This window comes from Cryphonectria parasitica (assembly GCF_011745365.1).
Source record: "Cryphonectria parasitica EP155 unplaced genomic scaffold M406scaffold_4, whole genome shotgun sequence".
Classification (NCBI taxonomy): Eukaryota; Fungi; Ascomycota; class Sordariomycetes; order Diaporthales; family Cryphonectriaceae; genus Cryphonectria; species Cryphonectria parasitica.
Window position 1 is genome coordinate 884459 of NW_024468912.1, and position 24057 is coordinate 908515.

The following is a 24057-nucleotide window of genomic DNA, read 5'->3' on the forward strand; positions in this document are numbered from 1 at the left end:
GCCTCGAGGCGGCGAGGCCCGCAATCGCCCGCCGTCCACGTCTATGATCCTCTCTGCGCCGATTTCCCTACACATCCACGCCGCGCTCCGCCTGCAACTCTTCTCCGCAGCTTTGCGACCACCATGGCAGCGTTCGTACGGGTCTCCGGGCCGCCGAACAGTAGCTTCCTGGTCGGATACCCTGGCATATCTGCAACATTAGTGAGTTGAGCTTCCTGCGCACGAGGCGCAGCTTGTAGCGAGTCTCGGCTGGGCCCTTGGGGGGATGGTCGAGACTGGCGCGCAGGCTTTCTGGTCCGGCAGACACTAACGAGATACGCTTCTGCAGCCGCGCATCGAAGGAAAGGTCGAGATTAGACCGTCGCAGGGCTACTCCATGCCCGTCGCAATATCGCTCGTACGAATATGTTTACAGAAAAAAGAAACGATCCACCCCGCCGCCGAGAACGTCGCGAAACGACACCTGGGCACACCGAGGAGGGAGACGATTGATGTCGTGGGGAAAGAACTGCTGCTGTTCAGGTGCCAGGCAGGCAAGGAGGCTGAGAGCGTGATCGCGATGGACCTGCCATTCGTGCTCTTCATTCCATACGGTAGGGGCGGGGAGGAGACCAACAGGAGGATACCGCCCGCATCGCTACAGCTGCCCTCGAGGACGGCAGAGACGCTCTACGAGCTGGTCGTGACGGTACAGCAGGGCGCGAGCACCCAGAACAAGTACTCCTTCCCGGTGCCGTTGCAGAGGTACGACACGCTGTCGACGTTCGGCATGTACAACCGGCCCGAGTCGAAGGTGGTGACGGCAGACAACCTGGTGACGCTGGGCATCTCCCTCCCAAAGTGGAGTTACGGCCCTTGCGACCCTATCACGGTGTACATCAAGCTAGCGCCCAACGCGGACTGGGTCAACAAGGCCAAGAAGGTCACCATCAGGAGCATCACGCTGGCAATCGAGGAGGAGATCACGTACAACCCCGAAGGCGACGAGCCGACGAAGAAAGTCAACAAGATCGCGAAACACACACAGCCCGTCGGGGCTAAGTTGCCCGAGGCTGGCTACGTAACGAACCTGGGCCTGGTGTTCCCGTCAAAGGACCTACGGGACTCGGAGGGAATAGTCAAGCGGGGCAAGCCCGGGTTCCCCATGTACGAGGTCCCTTCGTTCACGACGACATCGACACTCTACAAGATCGAGTTCTTCCTGAGCATCAAGGTACGGGCTGTCCTGGGCAGAGGTGTAGCTCTAGGGGCACATATGAGGAGAGAAAATAAGTAGCTGACTTTCATATTCTATGCAGGCCCAGATGAGCTCAGCTCGCGACATCACCCTACGGCAGCCGATCGTGATATGTCCCATGGATCAGCAGGCCTGCAAAGAGGAGATGGATGCCATAGAACAAGCTGCGAAGGACGCCTCGCACGTCGACCCCAGCAATCCGATGCTTCCCGCAAGGTCAATCGTCGTTGCTAATGACAGGGACGCTCTGCGACACTTGGGGCTCTGCTCGGTCGGGGGCCAGAAGAAGCCGCTCATTGAATGATACCCCAGGTCAACTCTCGGATGAGAAACAGGCTTCGGTCCTGGACGAAATCCACTCGCTCATCTTTTTGAGTGTTTCCACCAAGCGGGTGGAACACCACGAGGAATGCGACCCGGATGCGCTTGGATGCCGTTGGTGAGCAGCTACCTGGAACGCAGCAGTCTGCGTACTCCGGTCCAAAAGGGCCCATACACCAGGATAGGGCCTCGGCAGAGCGGCAGCTCCCGGACACTGTTGTCCTCAACTTGGCGCTCGCGACGACCTTTGAGTCTCACAGCATCTTTGGCCCAGATGTACTGCCGGCTCCTTGCTGTGCAGCATTTGATGTACGGAATGCACATCATTGTGTTGGAACCATCAGCGTCGAATGGGGAAATGCTACGCCCTTTTTGCTTTAGCGACCCCTCTCTGCCGCGACGACTTCGGCTACCAGGAAGCAGGCATGACACGACGACAACACCAAGCAACTACCTACCCTACTATGCTATTCTGTGCGCAATAGTTTACGATTGAGCATGCTTTATTTGAGCAAAAAATGGATGGAACCCCCCCCCCCCCCGCGGGTCATGTCTTGTTTAGGCAATCGCTTTTGTCGAAGCGTTCATGCAATCAAATCTCCCAGACCACGTGCAGAGTCTGCCACCGCAGACATTGCGTAACAACATGGCTTCCGAAGGCCGGCGAGACTGACGGGATACCTTAATCCAGTCTCCTCGCTCACATAATGTTCTTCCTCTTATCGTTTAAGAACCTTGTCTTCATCGGAAATATACCCGACGACAGGCTGGAAAGGGCTGGGGGCAGCGGTGAGAGTGCATCCCACACAAGCATCAATTTTTGCAAGGCGTCGATGGTTTGAGATTTGCACACTGGCATTTTCACACGCCTTGCGATGCTTTATGAATGATCTGACGACTGATTGATGAGAGCACGAGCTGGGGAGGAAAGAGGGGGGGGGGGACTCGGTCCGAACATTCAAGATAGGATAGGTATACCAAGAACGGCATATACTTTCGAGGATGCTTGGATAGGAGAAGACGCCAACATGGGGCAAAGCAGGCGATCGTCCGTGCAAGTGAGTCCTAACCGGCCGCTATTGGATCTGGTGTTGTATTGTATACACATACACACATGCACACATGCACACATGCACACATGCACGCACACACTTTGCGCGTTAGCACTTCGATGCGGATCATCTGCAACCTGCAACTGATGGATGACGAACGACTCGAAGAGACACATTTTGAGCTAGAAGAAAGAAGGGGCTGCAGAAAATCATAGAGAATGGAAAGAACCAAATCCTCCCCCCCCCCCCCAAAAAAGTCTTGACAAATCCATTGTGCCTCTCGCAATCGTGTCGTGCAATGAAAGCAACAAGTTTCATGGCTGCCTAGAGACAGGTTACATCACTATCTAGTGGCGTTATTCCACGCATGCAGTAGCAACAGCAACAGATCGTGGTGCGGACCACACGGTTCACGATCTACATGCATTGCGCAGGCCTCGTGGACATCAAGGAAGCGACTCGAGGTAGTATCGTGCCATTGCGATGGCCACTCTGCTTTTTCTCTTCTTTTTTGTGTATCCCGACTCCACGGTTGTAGTTGTATTGGCCCCCACCTGCTTGCCACATGGGCGCATCTAGAACGTTTATCTTTTTCGCCCCTCTTCCCCTCCTCGCCCACCGGCGTGTTCCCATCAGTAAGGCTGAACCCACCTTCCAGCCATAGCAGGTTGAGCGGAACAATAGAATAAGCAAGCGTCTGACCTGAGAAGGGAGGAGGGTAGGATAGGAGGATAGGGTATAGTACGAAGAAAAAGAAGGGGGAGGGGGGGGGGGCGAAGTTGAACACACTTGTTTGTTTGATATTGAAGGGTTAATTAAGGGCTACTATCCCTTTGGAAGATGCAGGGCTAACTGGACCTGTTGTGTGGAGAGGGAAGTTTTGCAAGTGGCGATCTCTCTCTCTCTTTCTTTTCTTCTTCTTCTTCTATCCTAGACCTTAGACCGTCTATCTCGAGCAACAAACCAGCCAATATCATCAACCCTTTTCCTGTCTCAAACTTTTTAGTAGCAAGCTGATACTCAAGCTGCAACTCTGGGTTAAATCTTCCGATGGTAACATCATAGCGCCTACTATCCTGGCTAGAGGTATTGACAGAGTCTGAATTTGCCGGGTTCTTGCGTTATGCTCACGAAGGGCTTGCTAAATAAGTGCATGATTTAAGTAGGTAACAGGTAGCATGTGCGACTTCCATTGAATCTGTGTATTATGCCATGAGATAACTGCAACTCTGGGGGCTCTACAAAGGAGTCTTGAGATCGTATGGCGAAGAAACTGGGGCACAGATGACATGAGACTTGTGAATGTTGTCTCAAGGGCTGTAGTTATCACTCAAACGTTGTATCTTCTCGAAGGCGGCTTTTGACAGCCTAAAATACACTATTGCTAAGGGAACTACATCATTCTGGGGCAGTTCTAAATCAGCTGAGATTGAAGGGGTTAATACTTGATCATAAGTCCTTTCCCCAGGCGGAAATAGACGCGCAGTTCTCTTGCGAAAGCGAGCTGAAAGCATGTTACCCTATGCTGACCGAGCCTGAAGCAGTATGACTAGCTGTCCAAGCTGTGGAGAATATGGATTCAGATAAAGAAACATACTTTCCATTTGATTGAGCAGTCTAAGTTCGAGGGATTTGAACCAGTATATCTTAGATCTCAGTTCCATCTACTAAGCTTCGACCTTGGGAAAATAAGCAACTTATGTCGATTGCTCCCCGGAACCGTTCAGTGTTTGTATACTGTGGACATTGTCAGTATTACGTCAAGCTTAGCGTTAATAGGCTGTGGAGGGTGGCTTTACTCTATCTACGCCGAGGGACCATCTGCGCTGCTGTAGAGCTCAAGTAGCTTTGGTGGCAACTGTAGATCGGAGCATGCCGCTGTGGTAAGAAGCAGTGGTCAATTCTAGACATGATCGTGGCAGCGCGTAATTGTCGAAGTAGAGCCTTGATCCAAATAGAGGCAAGAAGACTGCCGATAGAGAGATCAGTCGGGTCTTTGCTTCCTCCAAATCAAGATTGACTGCTGCCGCTGCCGCAGTTCGTGGTTACATCGCACCACGATGCATAAGAAAGAGCACACATCAGGAACAAGAAGGAAAGTAATGATGCAGAGATGATATTGGTTTCGTTAAAAAGCCAAGTCGGCTTAAAGTCTTGATCTATTTGGTGGAATCATTGGCGGGTTGTAGAGCCTACCCAGATGCCCTCAAGCTTTCCCATGAATTGCCTTCACCCAACCAATCCTAACCGTGAGCTCCGTGACACATTGTCTGCATCAGCCCCCTTCCAATTCACGATCGCCCGAATAGTTCTCTCACCCCCTTCCAAATCATGACCCATCTGCGGCGAATCTGACCTTTTCTTTCCATTTTCAGGCTCATCTTGATGATATGGCTGTGCCCTCTCTGTCTTGGGCTTGTGTGTGAGCATATTGGAAATACCCATCAGATGCTCTGCTATCGAATTTGCATCTCAAAAAGCCCGTGATACCTTTACTCCCAAAACAAACCTCACCGTCCATATCAACCCACCCCTATCAAGTGCTTCAACTGAAGCTCATGCAGAGGGAAAGGTAGAAAAAAGAAAGAAAAAAGACACGCCTAGGCTTGTCAGTAACGTTGACTGTGTGGTAGCAGTGCCTCAAATGGCACAGACGTTTGACACAGCCAGTGGAAAAATCTGCAGGAATTTTGGGTATAGTGGAAGAGTGTGAAGAAAGGGTGGTGTTGACTGTGGCCTGCGAATGTCTGCCAGCCCAGCCTAATTAGGCCTGACGGCGGCGCTTCGCAGCAGGGACGTCGAGGCCATCCAGGTCAGACCGCTGGATCTCCTCCGTGACAGCAGGACTCGGGGTATCCTGCGCCTCTGTGGTAGGATGAAGACCATCAACGAGATGACTGGTGTCGCCAGTGGTCTGTTGGCCGTGGATGAAGTCGTGAGCACCAGCACCGGTTACGCTGAAGTCAAAGTTGGTAGGGTCGCCGCCCTCAAACGTGCCATGGTGATTGAGATCGTTGAGGTCGAAGTTGGCGTTGGTATTGTTATTATCCACATTCAGCCACTGGCTCACGTCGAAGTTGGCATCGTTGAGGAAGTACTCGTCAGGGCTGTCACTGCCAGGGGCGTTATAGCCAGGGATGTGACCATTGGGGGAGAACTGTCCGACAATGTGCGCGAGGTTATCGATGCCACTGCCGACCTCGCCCAAATGGTTCACAATTTCGTCGAGCTGGTACCTAGACTTGTCGACTTCGCCCACACTGGGACCTCGAGGTATGCTGCTGCCCATAACCGGTGACAAGGAGGTGCTGGGCTGCGGCGAGGCGGAAGAAGCCGCCGGTACGGGCAGTTCTGGCGCTGCAGGTGGGATCTGGACTGGGCTGGGTATGGCCGCTGCGTTGGGGATGGCCGCTTGGGTGGTGGGCGGATGGTAGGCCGAGGGGGGGCGGTTGGTACCAGGCGAGACCGTCCGCTGTGACATGGAGTTCAGCATGCGGTTGCGCTGATCGCTCGGCATGGATGCAGAGGTCGCAGCTGCGACCTCGGCCAGGTTGACATCTGGGGTCATCTGAGCATTGGTAGCGCCCATAATCTTCATCATTGCCTCCTGAGGGTTTGACTGCAGCTCGTTGCGGTAGTAGGCAGGCGATGTAGTGTCGGACGGAGAGGCGTCGTAGACCTCTGTGACGCGAGACGATTGCGGTGCCTCGTAACTGGGAGCGGGCGTCTCGTTGATAGGGCTGGGCGATGGTGGACCTACCGTGGCAGACGGGCTCTTAGCCGGGATGCCAGGCAGGAGGTGCTGCTGTCGCTTCTGGGGAACGGGGCTCATGGAGGTTCTGGGGACAGCCTGCTGCTGCAGGTACTCTCCCAAATCTCCGAGGTCCTGGACGGTGCCGGTAGCCACGCCATTCTGTCCGCTCAGGGGGAGAATGCTCGCCAACATCTCCGACAAATGCTCGGCGCTTCCCTTGCCCTCCAACGATTTCCTAAAGACGTTGGCCAGGAAGTTGAGGATGGCGGTGATGGAGTTCTCGTGGCGCTGGTGCATCTGCTCGACCCGCATCGCCTTTTGCATGATCTGGTCTTGATTCTGGCGCAGGTTGTGGATCATCGCCAGTACCTGCTGCTGCTTCTGCTGAACCTCGGCCAGTTGCTCGCGGAACTTACCCATCTCAGCAGGCTTGGCGAGCGGTCCAGACTCGTTGCGACCGTAAGAAGAAGACTTGTTGGGTGCACCAGAAACCGCGTAAGTTTGGGTGCCATCGTCCATGAAGTCGTCGTCGCTATCGGCCTCCATGACATCTGGCATGTCCCTGTTCTTCGCCTGCTTCCGCTTGCCCGAACCCTTGTTGGGCTTCTGGATGAGCCACTGAAGGATGTCGTAGCCACGACGAAAGTACTGGTGCGCGTACTCGCTGGGGCTCTTGTTCTTCTTCTCGCTCGCACGCATCGAGTTGTCGGACAGGCCGACCTTCTTGTGGAAGCCGTACATGTTGAGCTGACGGACGAAGGATGCATAATTGTTGTGCTTGAACATCTCGGGGATCAGCTTCTTGGCGAACTCGTCCTCGTCGAGGACAATGAACGAGTCACCCTTCTCGGACCAGCGGATAAGGTCGCTGTTCTTGCCATTGTCCAGGAAACTGTACAGGGTAGTAGTCAGCACACGAATTCCGAGTCAAACCAGAATCACGACACCTGCAAGGGTCCCAGTGGAGACGGATGTGGTTGACAGCAAACGCACCTTGCCAGCTTCTGTACGAAGGGGGGTATAGCCCTCTTCTGGTTGGAACCCTCCTTCTTGGCCTCCTCCTCGATCTTTCGGGCGCGGGCCAGCGCATCGCGCAGCTGCTGCTCGGGATCGTCCTCGAGGGGTCGAGCATTGGTAGCAGGAATCAGGGCAGTCTCGGTGTTGGACCACTGCTCAGGCTGGGCGTCGAAGACGGGGTGGGGAGCGGTCGAGACAAGGGCGCGGCTGCTGTTGTCGCGAAGTGCGACGGCATTTGATTGAGCATGGGGCAGGACTTGAGGCTGAATCTGAGGCTGAATCTGAGGCTGAACCTGAGGCTGAACCTGAGGCTGGATCTGAGGTTGGGTCTGGTAGACCTGCTGTCCGTGGGAGGCGATCTGCTGCTGCTGCTGAGGGACGGACATGTACTGGTTGGAGACATCTGCAAAGTTGTTGCCATTGGCAGCCATTCCGTTCCAGTGCATCATGGGGTCCTGGGTCGTATACTGCTGAGGGGCCTGCTGAATTGGACCAGTGGGCAGTGGGTTGGCGCCCGGAGCAGCACGCTTGCGAGAGTTGGGCGACGACATTGTGTTGTGCATTTGGTAGGTAGGAGTCGATACAAAAGTTGTTGCGCGAGTAACGTGTGGGGGAGATAGACACGGTTGGTCGCTGGCTATGACGATGGATCTGCCGGGGGAATGGGGAACAATCGGGCGCGCGATCGCAAGGTAGGAGGACAAGACTGGCTGCTGGCGATCAGCTGAGAGGTATCTGAGAGATCGGAACGCAGGAGAGGCTGTGACGATCGCCGCTGGTCTCAGCCTGATGCGCAGTGTTCGCAGTCGGGTCGTTCGGGTGCGACGGCGGGAGCGGCGGGTTGGCTCCGGAGAAAGGCTGGCGAGGTCATCAGGAAACCATATCGAGAAGAGTTATCATGGAGCGCAAGGGGAAAGAGGGAGAAAGGTGCGATTTCTAGGAAAAGGAAAAGGAAAAGGTAGAGGAGAATTGCGGTCGTGGTGCGAAAATGCGGCTGGGCGCCTCAAGTATCCATGTAGTCGGTAGTTGGAGACATACAATGGTGGTAAGGTTGTAGGGTGTACCGTAGTAGTAGGGCGACTCGTGAAGAATGAACCAGGGGACAGGGGATACTTACCCCACAAAGATTAGCTGGCGGGGTGAGGTAAGGTGAGGTGAACCTCAGTACAAGGCCTTATGGCTGACTTTGACTAGCTGCAGGCCGCTGCCACCTAGACCAGCAGGACCTGACTAGGAAGACAAGTAGGCAGCACAAGCACAGTGCCTGATAACAATCTTGTTTGATGCTGTTGATTGAGGGTGTTGTTCGAGGGTATGGTTGTTGCTGTTGGTGTGAAGAAAGATTTGATGGTGAAGATACAGAACTGGAGTGAGGAGACTGGAGAGAGAGAGAGAGAGAGAGAGAGAGAGAAATGAGGTTGGCTGGGTAAAGTGCACGTTTGCTGCTGTAGTTACTGACTGTCCCAAGGCACCGTCTGGTCTTTTCTCGTCCTGTGCTGCTTGGACCTCCAAGTGGAAGAAAGAAGGGGAAGAAGATGCCAGCTGCCTCAGAGTTTAAGTACCAGGTTGAGAAGTTGGAAGAGAGAGTGAGGGAGAGAGAGAGTGTGTGTGTGTCGAGTTCTGATCGAATTGCAGCCACAATGGGCCCCAGCTGCAATTGTTCCATTGGGGTTTTTATTTTTTCTTATCCCAACTCTCCCTATTGTTACTTTTTGAGGTTATTCAGTGATGCAACCAGAGTGGGTCCCCAAATGGATACACCCAATCAAATTCCTTGCCGTCTCCCTCGACAAGAGAGACATGTGTGGTGGGGCCTTTGCCGTCATCGCCTCTCTGGCTTGTGATCGTAAACGAGCCCGGGGGGGTTCAAGGCATGCTTCTCTTCGTTTAGAACACAAGAAGAAAAACCTCAAAGCGTCTTCTCGTTCCAAAAAAGGTGTTCTCTATTGCTTCTTCTTCTTGTTTTACTACCTTTTCTTTCTTCTTCTTTTTCTGCACCATTCCTAGTCATGGAGGCCCTGAATATGGAAGTTATGTGTTCGCTGACTGCTGAATATTGTCCCGCTATTTTCTCCAGAGGTTCTTTTTCGTTTGACCAGAGCTGTTTGCGATCGACCTCGACTCGACCCACCTCGAGTAAGGCCCCGGGGTTGTCTCTGTCTAACTCGGCACTTGCCGGGGCGGCAATCGCCAGATATAGCACATGGCAGTCGAGAGCTGCTCAACAGTATTAGTTTTGTATAAATTCTATTGCCTACTTTGTCATGATGTTACGACGCCGCTGTTGCGAGAGTTTGGTGCCGCTTCTGTCTTCATAAATGTGGCAATGCATCTTGACCTTGAGTTTGGCATGATGGTTCTGACCAGCCAGACTGCTGCTCCTTGGGGGTATCTCTGTAACTACTACACCGGCTCTGTTCTCATTTCGCACCTCTGCCTGCCAACGATGATGCCCGAGCCATTTGCGCATTCTTTGCAATGTCATCCCAGGCTCGTCTAGAAGATCCTCCTCGGCCGTCTTTCCCCTTGCGCTCCGTGTTGATGTCGCGCGCCTTTGCCAGTGGGTCGATCACTACCAACTCTTCTTCTGCCTTCTTGCGATATGTCAGGTCTTTACCCAACTTGTCTGCTGCGAAGCTAAGGGAATGCGACATCCAGCCCTCGTCATCACTGTCGTCTTTGGCTTCCGCCTTGTCCCATGCCTGGCAACTTTGGCAGTTGGCAACAAAGTGCAGATCACAGACCTCGTCTTCTTCGGTTGCGCCCTCTGCGTCCTTGTCCTTGCCAATTTCTGTATTCGACGCATCCTCGGCAGCCTTCTCTGGTGGTGCCTGGTCCAATTTTGCCTTGAACGAGTTGAGAAAGTTTAGCGCCTTCCTCTCTTCAGCCGCTGTTATATTACTGCCGCCGGGCTTCCTCTTGCGGCCTCTTGTTGCTGATGCGGGTATCATCTGCTCCAGAGCGGACTTTTTCTTCTCCTCCTGGAATGGCTCTGATGAGTGAACAGTCTTCTTCAGAGAGGCTTTCAGCGCAGCAATCTCCTCATTTGTGCGCTCCAGCTCGGTCTTCTTCTTTGGCGACTCTGGCTCGGGTGACAGTTCAATTTCATTCTTCACCTTCACTTTCTCCAGACTTTTTCTGGTCGACTTTGGCGGGGGCGGAGGCGAGGGCTCACGGGATGTTGCCTGCCGCGCAGCTGTTTCTCGTATGGGGACGGTCCTTTCATCCTTCGCCTCCTCCTTCCGGGCAGCTTTCGTTCGCGGGGGCGGAGGCATAGGCTCTTTGTTCTCGTCCTCGTCGTCAATCATGACGATTCTTGTGTCGAACTTGGGCTTCTTGGGTAGAGGTTCAATATCACCCTCGCCTTCTTCATCGCCGAAGCTGAGAAGCTGCTTCCCACCTTTCCTTTTCTTGTCCCTCTTCTTCGCTGCAACGGCTGGCCTGGTTGTCCGTTGCGCAATGCGCTCCCGCTTCTTCATGTCTTCAAACGGATTGACCAGCACTTCCACCCCTCTGATCTTGGTCGGGTACAACGGCCGCTCCGATGCCTCGTCCACTTCGGCCTCGCCCATTTTTGCCAAATTGTAGATCGTATCACCCGCCACCCGCCCAAACATGGTATTCTTTCCGTCCAGTTCCGCTGCCCTGTCCAGCGTGAAGAAGAACTGGCTCCCATTCGTATCCGGCAAACTCTCGTTTGCCATGCCCAGTAAACCCCTGCGGTTAAACTTCAGCCGTGAATGGAACTCATCCTTGAAGTTGACACCGGTCGGGCCGGCATTTTTGCCTCGCCGCTGGTCCATTGGCCATGGGTCCAGGTCCCCGCTGAAGGCGCCTCGATCGTAGATGGACTCGCCGCCATTTCCCGTGCCGGTTGGGTCACCACCTTGTAAGATGAAACCTGGGACGAGTCGGTGGAAGATCGTGCCGTCATAGTAGCCGTCGAGGCAGTGCTGCAGGAAATTTCGGCATGTGAGCGGCGTCTGCTTGGCAAAGAGCTCGACGGACAGGTCACCGTGGGTAGTATGCAGGATCACGGAAGCCGTAGGCTGCGGCTCGGTGTTGTAGATGCTCGACATGGCAGTGTTTATGTCTGCACAGTCATTGCTGAGTCTGTCGGGCAGGAGCTGAACTCGGCGACTGCAAAAAAGTCCGTGTGGGTTTCGTCTGTTTGTGGAAGGAGAGCCTTGAATGTTGGTACGACAGGCAGTACGGCAGGGGGGAGAAAACCACTGCCTGCCGGGCGTGGAGCTCTATTTATGTGTAGCTATGGCCCTGAAAGCTCAGACAGGCGCCGATCAATTAAGAGCGTGCTGGTCCACATGAGAGCTGCCATGAAATCATCTCAAACCTGTGGTATTCAACAAATTAAGCCAATCTACTAGATGTACTCATGAATTTGTATACTATAGGACCTTCCTTTCAAGTTCCTTCTCTATTGATTGATGAAATTCGCAAAGTTGAAACAAAAATAGCATCTTAGGATTTCTGACGTACATCGATCACTTATCAAACGCTACCCGCCTATCTAGCGAGGCATCGCCTGGACACAAGGTATCCGCTGCTAATAGCGGCTATGCTGGATGCCGCTCCACCCCTCCAAACGCCTGCCAGAGCTTATCTCCACAGAACCCCAAGCTCTCGAACACCTCAGGTCCTCGAGTCGTCATCTGCCATTTCCAACAAAGCCCTTCCCTTCCCTTCCGCTCTCTCGACCACACAACTACCTTTTCCTTGCTTTCCTACACAGCAGCCGCCATGGGTGATCCGCGCGAATCTTCGTCCCACTACTCGGTGACGCCGCACCTCAAGTACAACACTGTGGGCGGTGTGAACGGTCCTCTCGTCATTCTCGACAATGTTCGTGCTCTCTCTTGATTCCTTTGCCGGCCTGGAGGGTGAGCGGAAGACTTACGAGCGAACCAGGTCAAATTCCCCAGATACAACGAGATTGTCAGCTTGACCCTTCCAGATGGGTCGATCAGACAAGGACAGGTCCTCGAGGCTCGAGGTTTGTGCAAGGACACTTCTGAGGCAATTTGGGCGGGACCACGCTGACGATCTGTTGGACAGGAAACCGAGCCGTTGTGCAGGTAATACAGACAGCTTCATTGCCGCCAACAAAGCCACAGGAAAGATACATGCCGCTGATACGATCATTAGGTTTTCGAAGGAACCTCAGGCATCGATGTGAAGAAGGTGCGATCATAAAACTTTGGGAATTCTGTGGACGTGGGCAAGTGACGCTGACGAGGATCTACGACAGACGAAAGTCGAGTTCACAGGCGAGAGCTTGAAGCTTGGTGTGTCGGAGGACATGCTGGGACGTATCTTTGATGGATCAGGTCGGGCCATCGACAAGGGCCCCAAGGTGCTGGCGGAAGACTACCTTGACATCAACGGCAGCCCCATCAACCCTTACTCGAGAGTAAGAACCAACCGCTTTTTATCAAGCATGCCGATGACTAGTACTGATCGAGATCTAGGTGTACCCCGAGGAGATGATCTCCACTGGTATCTCTGCCATCGACACCATGAACTCGATCGCTCGTGGCCAAAAGATCCCCATCTTCTCCGCCGCCGGTCTCCCGCACAACGAGATCGCTGCTCAGATCTGCCGGCAAGCTGGCTTGGTCCAGAAACAGGGTGTCACAAACAAGGGTGTACATGATGGTCACGAGGAGAATTTCTCCATTGTCTTCGGTGCCATGGGTGTCAACTTGGAGACCGCCCGATTCTTCACCCGTGATTTCGAGGAGAACGGCAGTCTGGAGCGTGTCACCCTCTTCCTCAACCTTGCCAACGACCCTACGTCAGTCATCCCCAGCTATATGGAACCGCTTGGGCTTTCTTGCTGACTTTGAATTTAGTATCGAACGTATCATCACACCCCGTCTCGCCCTTACGACCGCCGAGTACTACGCCTACCAGCTCGAGAAGCACGTCCTGGTCATTCTCACCGATCTGTCTTCTTACTGCGATGCCCTGCGTGAAGTCTCAGCTGCGCGAGAAGAAGTCCCCGGTCGTCGTGGTTTCCCCGGTTACATGTACACGGATTTGTCAACCATCTACGAACGAGCCGGTCGTGTCGAGGGCCGCAACGGTTCGATCACGCAGATCCCCATTCTCACTATGCCCAACGACGACATCACACACCCTATTCCTGATCTGACGGGCTACATTACCGAGGGCCAGATCTTTGTGGACCGTGGTCTCTACAACAAGGGTATCAGCCCGCCCATCAACGTGCTGCCATCGCTGTCCCGTCTCATGAAGTCTGCCATTGGCGAGGGCATGACGCGCAAGGATCACGGCGATGTGTCGAACCAGCTGTATGCCAAGTACGCCATCGGACGTGACGCTGCCGCCATGAAGGCAGTCGTCGGCGAAGAAGCCTTGTCGGCGGAGGATAAGCTGTCGCTCGAATTCCTGGAAAAGTTTGAACGGCAGTTCATCAGCCAGGGCGCCTACGAGTCACGGACCATTTACGAGTCCCTGGACCTGGCGTGGTCGCTGCTGCGTATCTACCGCAAGGACATGCTCAACCGTATCCCCAAGAAAATCATTGATGAGTTCTACGTGCGCAAAGCGAAGGGGAAGGATAAAAATGTCAAAGACACTGCGGCGGCGGATGAACCACAGGAGGAGAACCTCATCGATGCGTAAAGTTTTGTGAGGACGTCGTGGACCAGAGGAGGAAGGCTAGGAAAACGCGTTCCCCCCCCCTCCCTCCGGGGTGGATCTTGTGTGTATTACCTGGGATGTAGAGTCTCGGCGGTGAAACATTTTTTGCATTTTTTCTTCTTCTTCTTTCGTATTGTTAGCATGTGGTGAGAAATAAGGAGCAATAGCATTTGTCACAACACTTTGGAAGTACTGATGAGCCTACTGACAAAGTTTCCAGCACAGTAAGAGAGCTAACGAACACAGCTAATCGCCCCCCCCCCCCCCCCCAAGTATTTGGTTTTCTACTACTCCCAGAAACAGACTGCTCGCACCTCTATACTCTCCCGTGCCGGCAAGTCCTCCGTTCCGGGCAGGATAAATGCCGTGTGTGGACACCTCCAACCAGGTTTGTCCCGCGCCGTATCGAGCCCCTTGAATACCACCATCTCATTCGGCCTCATCTCGCTCATCCAGTACCACATGTGCCTCTCCTCCCCATCTTTACCGCCGTCGCCAGCACCGGCCCTGGTGTGTGAGAGGACATAGTTTCCCGACCGCACGCCGCTCGGCCGGAACTTCCGCTCGCGGAGGAGGTAGTCGGCGTCCGGCACCGTAGCAGCGTCCGCGACGGCGAGGGGGTCCCGGGCGATGGTACGCAGGGGACGCCAGGCGTTGACGAAGGCGAAGCGCGGGGCTGAACCGAAGAGGGCCTCGATGTGGGCCGGGAGCTGGAGCTCCTCGAGGGTGCCCCTGAGGTCCTCCGGGCGTCCGCTATAGTCTACGTGGGGGTGACCCGAGGGCGGAATCTGCCACTGGCCGGTGGAAGGGTCGAGCTGGCCTTTGGCGAAGGGGTTGCTGCTGCGCCGGATGACGTGGTTGAAGATGTGTACTTGGGAGGCGCCGGTTCTTGGGGCGGACAGGCTGGTTAGCGGTTTGTTCTTTCCAAGTGGATGGGGGCAACCGAGGGGGGGGGGGAGGATTGGGTGAAAGAGGGTAGGTGTGACTGGGGCTGTCTTCCTTCACTGGTCCTTCCTTTGAGATACTCTTACATTGTTTTGAAAATTTCCTCGAGCTCTGGAAAATATTTGTTCTGCAGAATCTCGTCGCTTTCGAAATTGCCGAGTTTGTCGTCGTCGTCATTGTTGTCTGCGAGCCGTATGAACTGGAAGCCGTTCGTGTCCAGATCAAAGTGGTCCTCGATGCCCCGCATGTCGTGGATGGTCATCGTCCTCGTCCCCTCGCCTCGAACGCCGAGGAACCTAGGCTTCCAGTCCTCTGTTGTAATCACCTTCTCGATCTCTTCCTCAGCCGCAGGGAAATAGTTGATATCAGCACAGACGTCCATGATGATTGCTCTACTGTATACGCTGCCTTTGGAATGCCGATGCCAGCTCGTCACAGCGGGCGAGACTGTTAAAGTTCATGGCTCTCTGCTCGTGGACCATTTTAAACCTTTTTTTTGGGATGAGCATCGTCGGCGAATCGGAGAGGGCTTGGATAATACCACGCGAGGCTCTCCGCAGCTAGACGTCGCGAGGGGTTCAGCGCATGTAGTCAGTTGTGCGGGATAAGTAATGACCGCCCACTCTCGCCGCAGAACCTCTTCGCCTGTAATTCTTCTTCTATTTCTTTGCTTTATGTAGCTGCTATATTATGTATCATTTCAATATGTCTGTTATACTTTCCCACTTCTGTGATCATTCCCCGTCTCTCTCATCCTTTTCTTTATTGTTTCCTTCTCCTCTTTACTCTAGTAAGTATTCTCTCCCTGCCTACCGTTCTCTATCTTTCAGCCCCCCCCCCCGGTTCCTTTCCCTTGTCTTTCTTCCTTGCAAAAAAAATTCATTGTGGAAATTTCTTCAATTGGTTTCTGTCTTGTTCTGGTTTCTTCTGTGTTCAAGACTCTAGTCCTAATCCGATTCTCGAGGTAGTTGTGGTGATGTCGTTGGTAGCCTGCCATTTCTGGCAAGTTGCCGCTAAGGTTGACTTGCTATGAGCTTCATGCAACATGCATCGTGGGTCGCAAACTTTCCTGCTTCTCAATTGATATACGTTTTTCTTCTCAACATAACCAACTTCAACCAGCCGCATCGAACAGCACGCTCACAAACGCAATATTTCACCAAATTGCAAACGCACCCACACGCCACAAACTGAAGGCGCCCCCAATTTGACGCGACACAGACAATTCATTGGCGGGTCGCCATAATCATTCATCTCATCGTCACACTTCACCCACTCACTACACCTACTTGAGCAACCATGGCTCAGCAGCAATCACCAACGTCCATAACACTTTACCCGAAACCCTCACCAACAACGACGACCAGGACGCCCGCATCAACCACATCATCAGCCAATTCCCTCCCGGACCTCCTGCACACGCCAACAGGCCTCGCCCTCCTCGAGCTCCAGGGGACAATCAACCTTCCCGCCCCCGAAGATCCGGCCGCCGACGCGTCATCGCCCGCAGTGGATTCCATCAGCATCGGTCGTGTCGAGTTCCCAGACTACAAGCCCGACTCGGTCACATTTGACCCATCCAGTACCGCCTGGATGAAGCGAGTCCATCTCTTTGTTGGGCAGCACCAGAGACTGACGGGCGAGGTGAAGAAGCTGCCGCGGGCGATCGGGGTAGTGAGGCGGCGGGAGGGAGATGAGGAAGCACTGGAGTTTGCTGAGATTGTGAAGTATAAGATTGTGTTCTCGTCGAGACCTGAGCCCGTCGGAACGGGATGAAGGGCGCGGGTGCATGAGTGTATTGCGGGGGCGGGGGTCGCAGAGTTAAGGCTGCTGAGGTTGGCGGACTTGCATCTCAAGAACAGTCAGTCTGTTTGTGGTGGGTATGTTGCGGGCTATAGGCAGCTGCGCAGCTACAGTTGATCACGAAGAGAAGGGAATGGCTCAGGCAAGGGATTTGTCGTATCCAGACTGATGAAAGCTGGATGATGGAATCAGTGGGTCTACATACGGGGCCTTGAGTGGACATGCCTCAGACGAATGCTGGAAATTGTAAGATGTCTAGAACAGGCACGGTTGTGCTCTTCACAGCTTTGACACTGTATGGACAACAGGATTGAGTCAAGCCACATTTCAATATTGAATTCAGCGCACTATGCCTGCTGCCAGAAGGGGCCATGCGACAACGAAATTGCCTCTCCAGAAATCGGGGATGAAGTTGAGTGCTGACACGGCTACTATGCTGCTTCTACTGCCAGCTTCGCAGGCTTCACTCTTCCTAGGCCATCTTTACCATAGTAGTCCATCGGATACACACCCTTTCCCCAATCTTCCTTCTCCCCCAGCGCAATGAGGGCTTCATATGGCGTCAGCAGGGGCCTGGGGAACGCATACCCCCAATCGATGCTCAGCCGTGGACAGGCGACCTGCACCCAGCACTCCACGTCGCCCATCGTTGCCAGCTTCCCTGGGAAGATCTCGCTCAGGAGAAGATTAACCCATGGAATTCCCAGCTGTGTGAGTTTCTGTTCGATCAGTGACATCGTGTTTGGGTTGCCCTGCCGTCCCAGTGATCCAAGTATCAGGCCCCACTTCTTTGCTGACTTGGCCGTGGTGATCGCCTGTCGCCGCAGGTCCTGCATTTCCTCATGTCCGTATGTCTCATGTGTAAGCTTCCGTGAGTAAGGGTCGTATCTATAGGCTGGTATCTCAGGGTTGTGGATCATGATACTCTCTAGATGGAACCGGCCATCGCCAAGGTAGAGAATAAGGTCAACAGGCCCGTCCTCGGCGTATCTAGTGAGGTCGGGACTAGTACAGCCCAAGATCTCGCCTTTCGACAAAGGAGCAATCTGCGGAACGATGACTTTGAACCCAGCTTTGGTCAGGGCAGATCGCACTCCATGGATCGTCGCGTTGAATTGAATGGTGCCGACCATGGCAATTGTCTTCCCTGGGGTAAAATTCCTCTCCAGGGATGCCAACAGGTGTGCCGTGTCGATGCTGATGTCGACAAAGACATAGAGCGTTTTGATCTTTGTGACATCGACTGATATCAGACACGAGTGCGCATAATGAACAAGCAGGTCACAGCCCATGGCACGAGCGGTGTAGTCGTCGATGCAGCACGCCCCATAAGTGACATCGCCCATGATGAGGGTCTCGATGCCAGGGCAGAACTGCTGAAGGATGTCGGAAATAGTGGTTGCGAACATGAGAAGGCCCTCAGGCATCTGGAGGGCGACCTTCTTGGACCCAAGAGTCCGGATGCGGTGGATGGTCTTAGGGATCTCAAATGAGTAATTCGCCGGCAGGAGGGACATGGCAGATTTGAGTTCGGGGTTGTCAAGGATCTCTGGGGGCACCTGATTTAGAAGACGAGGTGCTCTTCTTGGCTGGGCCACTAACAAACTTGTCATTAAATCCTTCTATCTCAGCATGCTGTGAACGAGTGACTCTACCCTGAATGGCCCCGGCATCTTCGATGGACGCAGAGCCGTCTCCGTTCTTGGTGGCGGCCGTCTGTGCTGCTGTCCGCCTGCCCACAAATCTCTTCTTTGGCTGCCTGACGGCTTGTGTGGGTGCTTCTTGATGCTCAATATCCGCAGCAATGCCCAGATCCACCTGAGCTCTATCGTCCTCCATTTTCTAAGCGTAGTTGTTGTTTGCCCTAGGAAGAAGAGGGAAAAAAGAAAGAATAAAATGAGCGCCTGTCGTATCGGTCGGCTCGATGCCAGGTGTGATATGAGAAAATGAGCTTGAAGCCGGTCTCTACTGGCAGCCGTTGTAAATTGGAACTACCAAGTCGGGCTTTTCGAGTAGACAGGATATGAATGTGGGCAAGAGAGACTAAAGTACTGATGCTCACTCTGGATTCGAGGAGGGTCATAGTCATTTTACATGGGGATTTTCATCGCGACCCTTTTGGGAAGTCTGGGTTCAGAATGCCCCACCAAGCATTTGGCGAGCCACTAAGATCAGGTATGGACTAGCGCGGACGCACGGACGCAAAAATTAGCCCTTCGCACAGAAAATTGGTTTTTGGCTGTCCAATTGACCTTCCTGTCGACCTGCCCTCCTGCTTTTCGAACTTCGAAGCCATTCCCCATCACCAACTTCCACGACTTCATTCTTTCAGTCCACGATTCTCGACTGAGAGCCCGACAAAATGAAGTTGAACATGTACGTCTGACAGCTCCTGTCGATTTTCTCGGTAGCCCTCTTCAATAGTCTTCGAAGTTTTGCATGTCGACCTGCAAATCGCCTTCGTGGGACCTTGATCGTATACAGCGAAACGTGCAGCATGCTGACCTTTGAATCCGTGCCACAGCTCTTACCCGGCTAACGGTAGCCAAAAGCTCATCGACATTGAAGATGAGCGCAAGCTCCGCATCTTCATGGAGAAGCGCGTACGTTTTGTCGCCCCTTTCAGTCGAGCCACCATGCGACGATCGCGATCGATACGCTTGCCCAATATACACAACGTATCACTGCAACACGAATGATCATGCAGTGGTTTCTCGAGCAGCACAAGAGCTTGGAAAACGGGCTAACAATACCTTCTAGATGGGCCAGGAGGTCCCCGCCGACTCCCTTGGTGATGAGTGGAAGGGCTACATCTTCCGCATCACCGGCGGTAACGACAAGCAGGGCTTCCCCATGAAGCAGGGTGTCATGCACCCTACCCGTGTCCGCCTCCTCCTCTCCGACGGCCACTCCTGCTACCGCCCCCGCCGCACTGGCGAGCGCAAGCGCAAGTCCGTCCGCGGCTGCATCGTCGCTATGGACCTGTCCGTCCTCGCTCTTGCTATCGTCAAGCAGGGCGAGCAGGACATCCCTGGCCTCACCGACGTCGTCCACCCCAAGCGCCTCGGTCCCAAGCGCGCCACCAAGATCCGCAAGTTCTTCGGCCTCACCAAGGAGGACGATGTATGTTTTTCCCACACCACATACAGTTCCGTCTTCGCCTACCCGATGGCTGCGGTGTTGGAAATCAAGCAGTTCGGGTAGAGAGTGAGAGGAATGAGATTCAACATCGAGAATCTCAGGGCTAATAATTTTCTCTGTTTTCCCCCGGGATATAGGTCCGCAAGTACGTGATCCGCCGCGAGGTCCAGCCCAAGAAGGAGGGCGCCAAGCCATACACCAAGGCCCCCAAGATCCAGCGCCTGGTCACCCCCCAGCGCCTGCAGCACAAGCGCCACCGCATCGCACTCAAGCGCCGCCAGGCCGAGAAGGTCAAGGACGAGGCCGTATGTTTATCTTTGACCCCTTGATTTTATATCTATGAGAACCGCCCGGCTAACACAACTGCGCAGAACGAGTACGCCCAGATCCTCGCCAAGCGTGTTGCCGAGGCCAAGGCCACCAAGGCCGATGCCCGCAAGCGCCGCGCTTCTTCCATGCACAAGGCTTAGGTGTTTGGCGCTCGGAAACGGGTACGTCTCTTGTGATTCGGATACGGTTTAGGGATATGATGGCTGGTTCGGCAAACAAAAAGTGGGAGAGTTATCTCTTGGCTTGATATGGACGAAGACTCCAAAACAGATGCTACACAATGATCGATACCTCCATATATGAAAGGCGTTTTGGGACAAGTGATCAATTACTGCTCCACAAACTGGAGTGTTGCAAGTCTTGATTCTTGTGCCTGCTCTACGCGGCGTATAGCGCTTTTTATCTTGACAACAACTCAATGTTCACTGTCCGAAGCTTTAGGTCTCTGTCGTGATTTCTAGCCATCATTGCTCTACAATATTAAGACTCGCCTGCTACTGGGAGATGGTCTGATTCTTTTACTGATGAAGTGGCCCGTGTGGGCTTTCTGAACCCCAACCACGACCGGGCGTGCACTGGGTAATCAGATATGCCTAGGAGCAGACCGCGTACTTACATGCTGTGAATTCTCACCAGGTTTGGTAGTCCCGCCCTCGATCCAATTATTGTATATTGACACTATGGCATTGGCCACGACTCACATATAGGATGGATGCTGTGTCAACATTCCAGTTATGGCAGGCACGATTCTTGCACGTTTTGATTGCCGTATGTATGTCTGGAGACCCACCCCATGATAGTCCGGCAGACTTCAAGAAACCCATTCAATGTCTTGTCACTTTTTGCGTTGATAGCAGCATATGACTTCGTGGTCATTGTTCTTCTTCAGTTTCAACTTGTCTTTCGTTGTCATGATATTGCTGAATGTCTTGCTCCACAGCTCGGGGCTTGTAGGCATCTCCCAAGATCTACATTCACCGCGGCCAGGATGCAATTCGTCACGTATTGGCAGAATGGACAATCCTGAAGAAACGACCTTGCTTGCTGAGGGACTAAAGTAGTACAGACATACAGGAAGACATGGCCCAATGGACCTTTTGCCTCGCTGAGGTCATAACGTCTGCGGGGTTGATGGAATTTGTCCCGTGGATGCTCGTACAAAGCAGCGAGCGTTCCATCGTGAGACACCCAATAGTACTGTCCAAAAGAACACATCAACTCCATTGATGGAGGACAGACATCATGTTGCCCCTGTCAAATTTTTCCTTGCCACCTTCTAGACTTTGCAGACATACCCAGACCATCCGTCTACCCAGAAGTGCAAAGAAAAAAGAAAGAAAAAAGACAAAACCCCAGATGACTCCTGACCTGCAATTTTCTTCCCCTCCTCCCCCCCCCCCCCCCTCCTTTTCTCCCATATCCTGCAAGGAGCCCCATGTTTAGAAAACGTGCGTGAACAGATAGCTCACACTCTCGCCGTTGTGCGTCCGACGGATCGACTCGGCAAGCGTGCCGCTGACGTCCATGACCTTGAGCTTCGGGCAGCGCTCGAGCTTGTCGCCGAGTGGCACGGTATTGGTGACGACAACCTGGGACAGGGCGCTCTTGTTGATGTTATCAATGGCGGGCCCGCTCAGGATGCCGTGGGTGACGATGGCGACGACCTCGCGGGCGCCGTTCTCCTTGACCACGGCAGCGGCTTTTGCGAGCGTGCCGCAGGTGTCAGCCATGTCGTCCACCAGGATGCACACCTTGTCGACGACGTTGCCGACGAGGACCATGCGGCCGACCTCGTTGGGACGGGGCCGCTCCTTGTGAATCAGGGCGAAGGGGAGGTCAAGGCGGTCGGCGAGGGAGGTTGCGCGCTTGGCGCCGCCGGCGTCGGGGGAAACGATCACGCAGTCCTTGACGGAGAGGTTCTCCTGAATCCAGCGCAGGACGGAGGGCTCAGCGTAAAGGTTGTCGACTGGGACGTTGAAGAAGCCTTGGATCTGTCTGCAGGTAGGAAAAAGAAAATGGAAACCGTTAGTATGGAGGGTGAAGAATCTAGCTGGTATCCTGTTCGTCGGCCGAAAGAGAAGGGGGGGTGGGGTTCTCTTGTGTGTGCTACATACGATGCATGTAGATCCATGGTGATGACATGGTTGCAACCAGCGGTGGTGAGCATGTTAGCAATCAGCCTGGCGCTGATGGGGGCCCGGCTCTTGTCCTTTTTGTCCTGTCGCGCGTAGGGAAAGTTGGGTATCACGGCCGTGATGCGCCGTGCGGATGCTGTCCGGCCTAGAAATTGTTCGCCGTTGTATCAGTCACCTCGTCTCCCTCCTCTCTGCCGTAGAACCAGTGCTCGTACGTACAAGCATGTATCATGATCAGGAGCTCCATCAGACCGTCATTGATATCGCCGGGAGCTGTGGATTGGATGATGAAGACGTCCTCGTCCCGCACGGACTCGCCGACCGTCACGCTGGTCTCCTGATTCGAGTAATTCAGACTCATTGTCTTTGCGATCTCTATCCCCAGCCTATGGGTTACGGCCCATTCCACCTGTATGTCAGAGTCCCGCGCGCCATGTCTCGGGGGGGGGGGGGGAATAGGTAGGAGGAGGGGAATCTGGCAGATGGGCAAGTACTGACCGGTTGGCGACCAGCTGGGCCAGCATGGGGTGGGAGTTCCCACTAAGGAGTTTGATCTCGTTCGACATGGTGGACATGATGAACGAGAAAGAAAGGAGGGCTTCCTTGACTTTTTTTCCCCCCTCGCGAAGTGAATGCAGCTCCCTCGGGCCAGTTGGTAGGTATGGGGCACACCTTAGACCGGTCGTACACGGCCTAGGTAGGCGTGGCACGCTGGGTTTGGGACTTTTTAGCGCGGGGTTGCTGCTCGTATGGATGGGCGGTTGGCTCGCGAGGAGGGGCAATTTGCCGTGCTGTTCTGCTCCTCTCGCTGGCTGCTGCGGGTGGCAGACGAGGGTAAGCGCGCGAGCTCGTCTGGTTGGTCTATAGGGCTCGCACGTGAGGGGCAGGCAGGCAGACAGACAGACAGACAGGCTTTGTGAGTTTGAAGAAACCTCTTTTGCAGATACTGAATACGTCGAAGCAACAACAACAACGAAAAGAAAGAAAAAAAAGAAGGGCCTTGTGGCTGGGTCTGATTATTATAATATGTGAAATCGAAGGTGTCTCGTCTAGATGCTGCGAATAAGCCTGAGGTGTAGTTGAAATAGCAGTAGTGGTGGTAGTGCTATGGTGGGACGTAAAGGCAAGTTGATGGCCCGATTTATTTATTTTTTCCAAAGGCGGCGTCAAAGCGGTCACTGTTCTCGTTCACCAAATGCCTCGGGCTAGAAGAGACGAAGTTTCTGCCGTCCGCTCTTAGAGGGGAGGGGAGAGAAAGAAAAAAAGATTAGACAGGGATGGCGCGTGGACCACTACATTGTGGAGTCACCATTCCGTCTCGAAGAGTTTAAGCCCATGCATGATGGAGACCAGTACACAATGCTACCATTTAAATGACTTGGAAATGCACTCCAATTTGGTTGTGTTGCCTTTGGTGGAAGCATTCATCCAAGCAAGTAGATTTGAATCTGCACTTTCTTCATACGCCTCTTGCTGATAGTAGAAGCTAGACAGACATGGTGTGCAGCGTCAGAGGGGTTTGCAATCCTGTGGTATAGCAACTTTATCGAAGCACTCTTCACAACTGGACCGTCCCTGTGGGATCAAAGCTCATGATCTCAGCCTTGCAATGAATATATGTGAGCCAGTACTGTGTGC

General features: G+C 53.7%; 9 protein-coding genes across 9 annotated transcripts; 4 read left to right on the plus strand and 5 right to left on the minus strand.

Annotated features, from left to right (window-relative positions):
- Positions 1–123: 123 nt before the first annotated feature.
- M406DRAFT_255233 (uncharacterized protein) lies at positions 124–1541 on the plus strand (the record flags this gene model as incomplete). The annotated part of the gene is made up of 3 exons (XM_040917018.1): positions 124–201; positions 329–1213; positions 1299–1541. 3 exons carry the CDS (start codon positions 124–126, stop codon positions 1539–1541), a joined length of 1206 nt encoding a protein of 401 aa, XP_040776429.1.
- A 3833-nt stretch (positions 1542–5374) lies between these two features.
- Positions 5375–7932, minus strand: M406DRAFT_257216 (uncharacterized protein; the record flags this gene model as incomplete). Its single annotated transcript, XM_040917161.1, has 4 exons — positions 5375–5671; positions 5987–7256; positions 7358–7674; positions 7762–7932. The coding sequence occupies 4 exons, from the start codon at positions 7930–7932 to the stop codon at positions 5375–5377; spliced, it is 2055 nt and encodes a 684-aa protein (XP_040776430.1).
- Positions 7933–9801: 1869 nt separating this feature from the next.
- M406DRAFT_256524 (cyclophilin-like protein) lies at positions 9802–11460 on the minus strand (the record flags this gene model as incomplete). The annotated part of the gene is made up of 1 exon (XM_040917107.1): positions 9802–11460. The coding sequence occupies one exon, from the start codon at positions 11458–11460 to the stop codon at positions 9802–9804; it is 1659 nt and encodes a 552-aa protein (XP_040776431.1).
- Positions 11461–12065: 605 nt separating this feature from the next.
- VMA-2 (cellular calcium ion homeostasis/subunit B) lies at positions 12066–14245 on the plus strand. The gene is made up of 7 exons (XM_040914952.1): positions 12066–12241; positions 12308–12392; positions 12455–12474; positions 12545–12580; positions 12648–12809; positions 12868–13193; positions 13252–14245. Exons 1-7 carry the CDS (start codon positions 12140–12142, stop codon positions 14045–14047), a joined length of 1527 nt encoding a protein of 508 aa, XP_040776432.1. The 5' UTR covers positions 12066–12139; the 3' UTR covers positions 14048–14245.
- Positions 14246–14352: 107 nt separating this feature from the next.
- M406DRAFT_67915 (uncharacterized protein) lies at positions 14353–15392 on the minus strand (the record flags this gene model as incomplete). Its single annotated transcript, XM_040925107.1, has 2 exons — positions 14353–14968; positions 15097–15392. 2 exons carry the CDS (start codon positions 15390–15392, stop codon positions 14353–14355), a joined length of 912 nt encoding a protein of 303 aa, XP_040776433.1.
- A 992-nt stretch (positions 15393–16384) lies between these two features.
- Positions 16385–16774, plus strand: M406DRAFT_29927 (uncharacterized protein; the record flags this gene model as incomplete). Its single annotated transcript, XM_040919310.1, has 1 exon — positions 16385–16774. A coding segment is annotated over one exon (390 nt), but the record flags the coding sequence as incomplete, so codon positions are not given.
- A 470-nt stretch (positions 16775–17244) lies between these two features.
- On the minus strand, positions 17245–18652 carry M406DRAFT_329380 (uncharacterized protein; the record flags this gene model as incomplete). Its single annotated transcript, XM_040920420.1, has 2 exons — positions 17245–18402; positions 18464–18652. 2 exons carry the CDS (start codon positions 18650–18652, stop codon positions 17245–17247), a joined length of 1347 nt encoding a protein of 448 aa, XP_040776435.1.
- Positions 18653–19112: 460 nt separating this feature from the next.
- Positions 19113–20716, plus strand: M406DRAFT_355930 (ribosomal protein S6e). The gene is made up of 5 exons (XM_040923299.1): positions 19113–19189; positions 19338–19416; positions 19574–19936; positions 20092–20259; positions 20326–20716. Exons 1-5 carry the CDS (start codon positions 19176–19178, stop codon positions 20422–20424), a joined length of 723 nt encoding a protein of 240 aa, XP_040776436.1. The 5' UTR covers positions 19113–19175; the 3' UTR covers positions 20425–20716.
- Positions 20717–21723: 1007 nt separating this feature from the next.
- M406DRAFT_67918 (uncharacterized protein) lies at positions 21724–22994 on the minus strand (the record flags this gene model as incomplete). The annotated part of the gene is made up of 4 exons (XM_040925108.1): positions 21724–22279; positions 22399–22564; positions 22639–22805; positions 22918–22994. 4 exons carry the CDS (start codon positions 22992–22994, stop codon positions 21724–21726), a joined length of 966 nt encoding a protein of 321 aa, XP_040776437.1.
- Positions 22995–24057: the final 1063 nt, after the last annotated feature.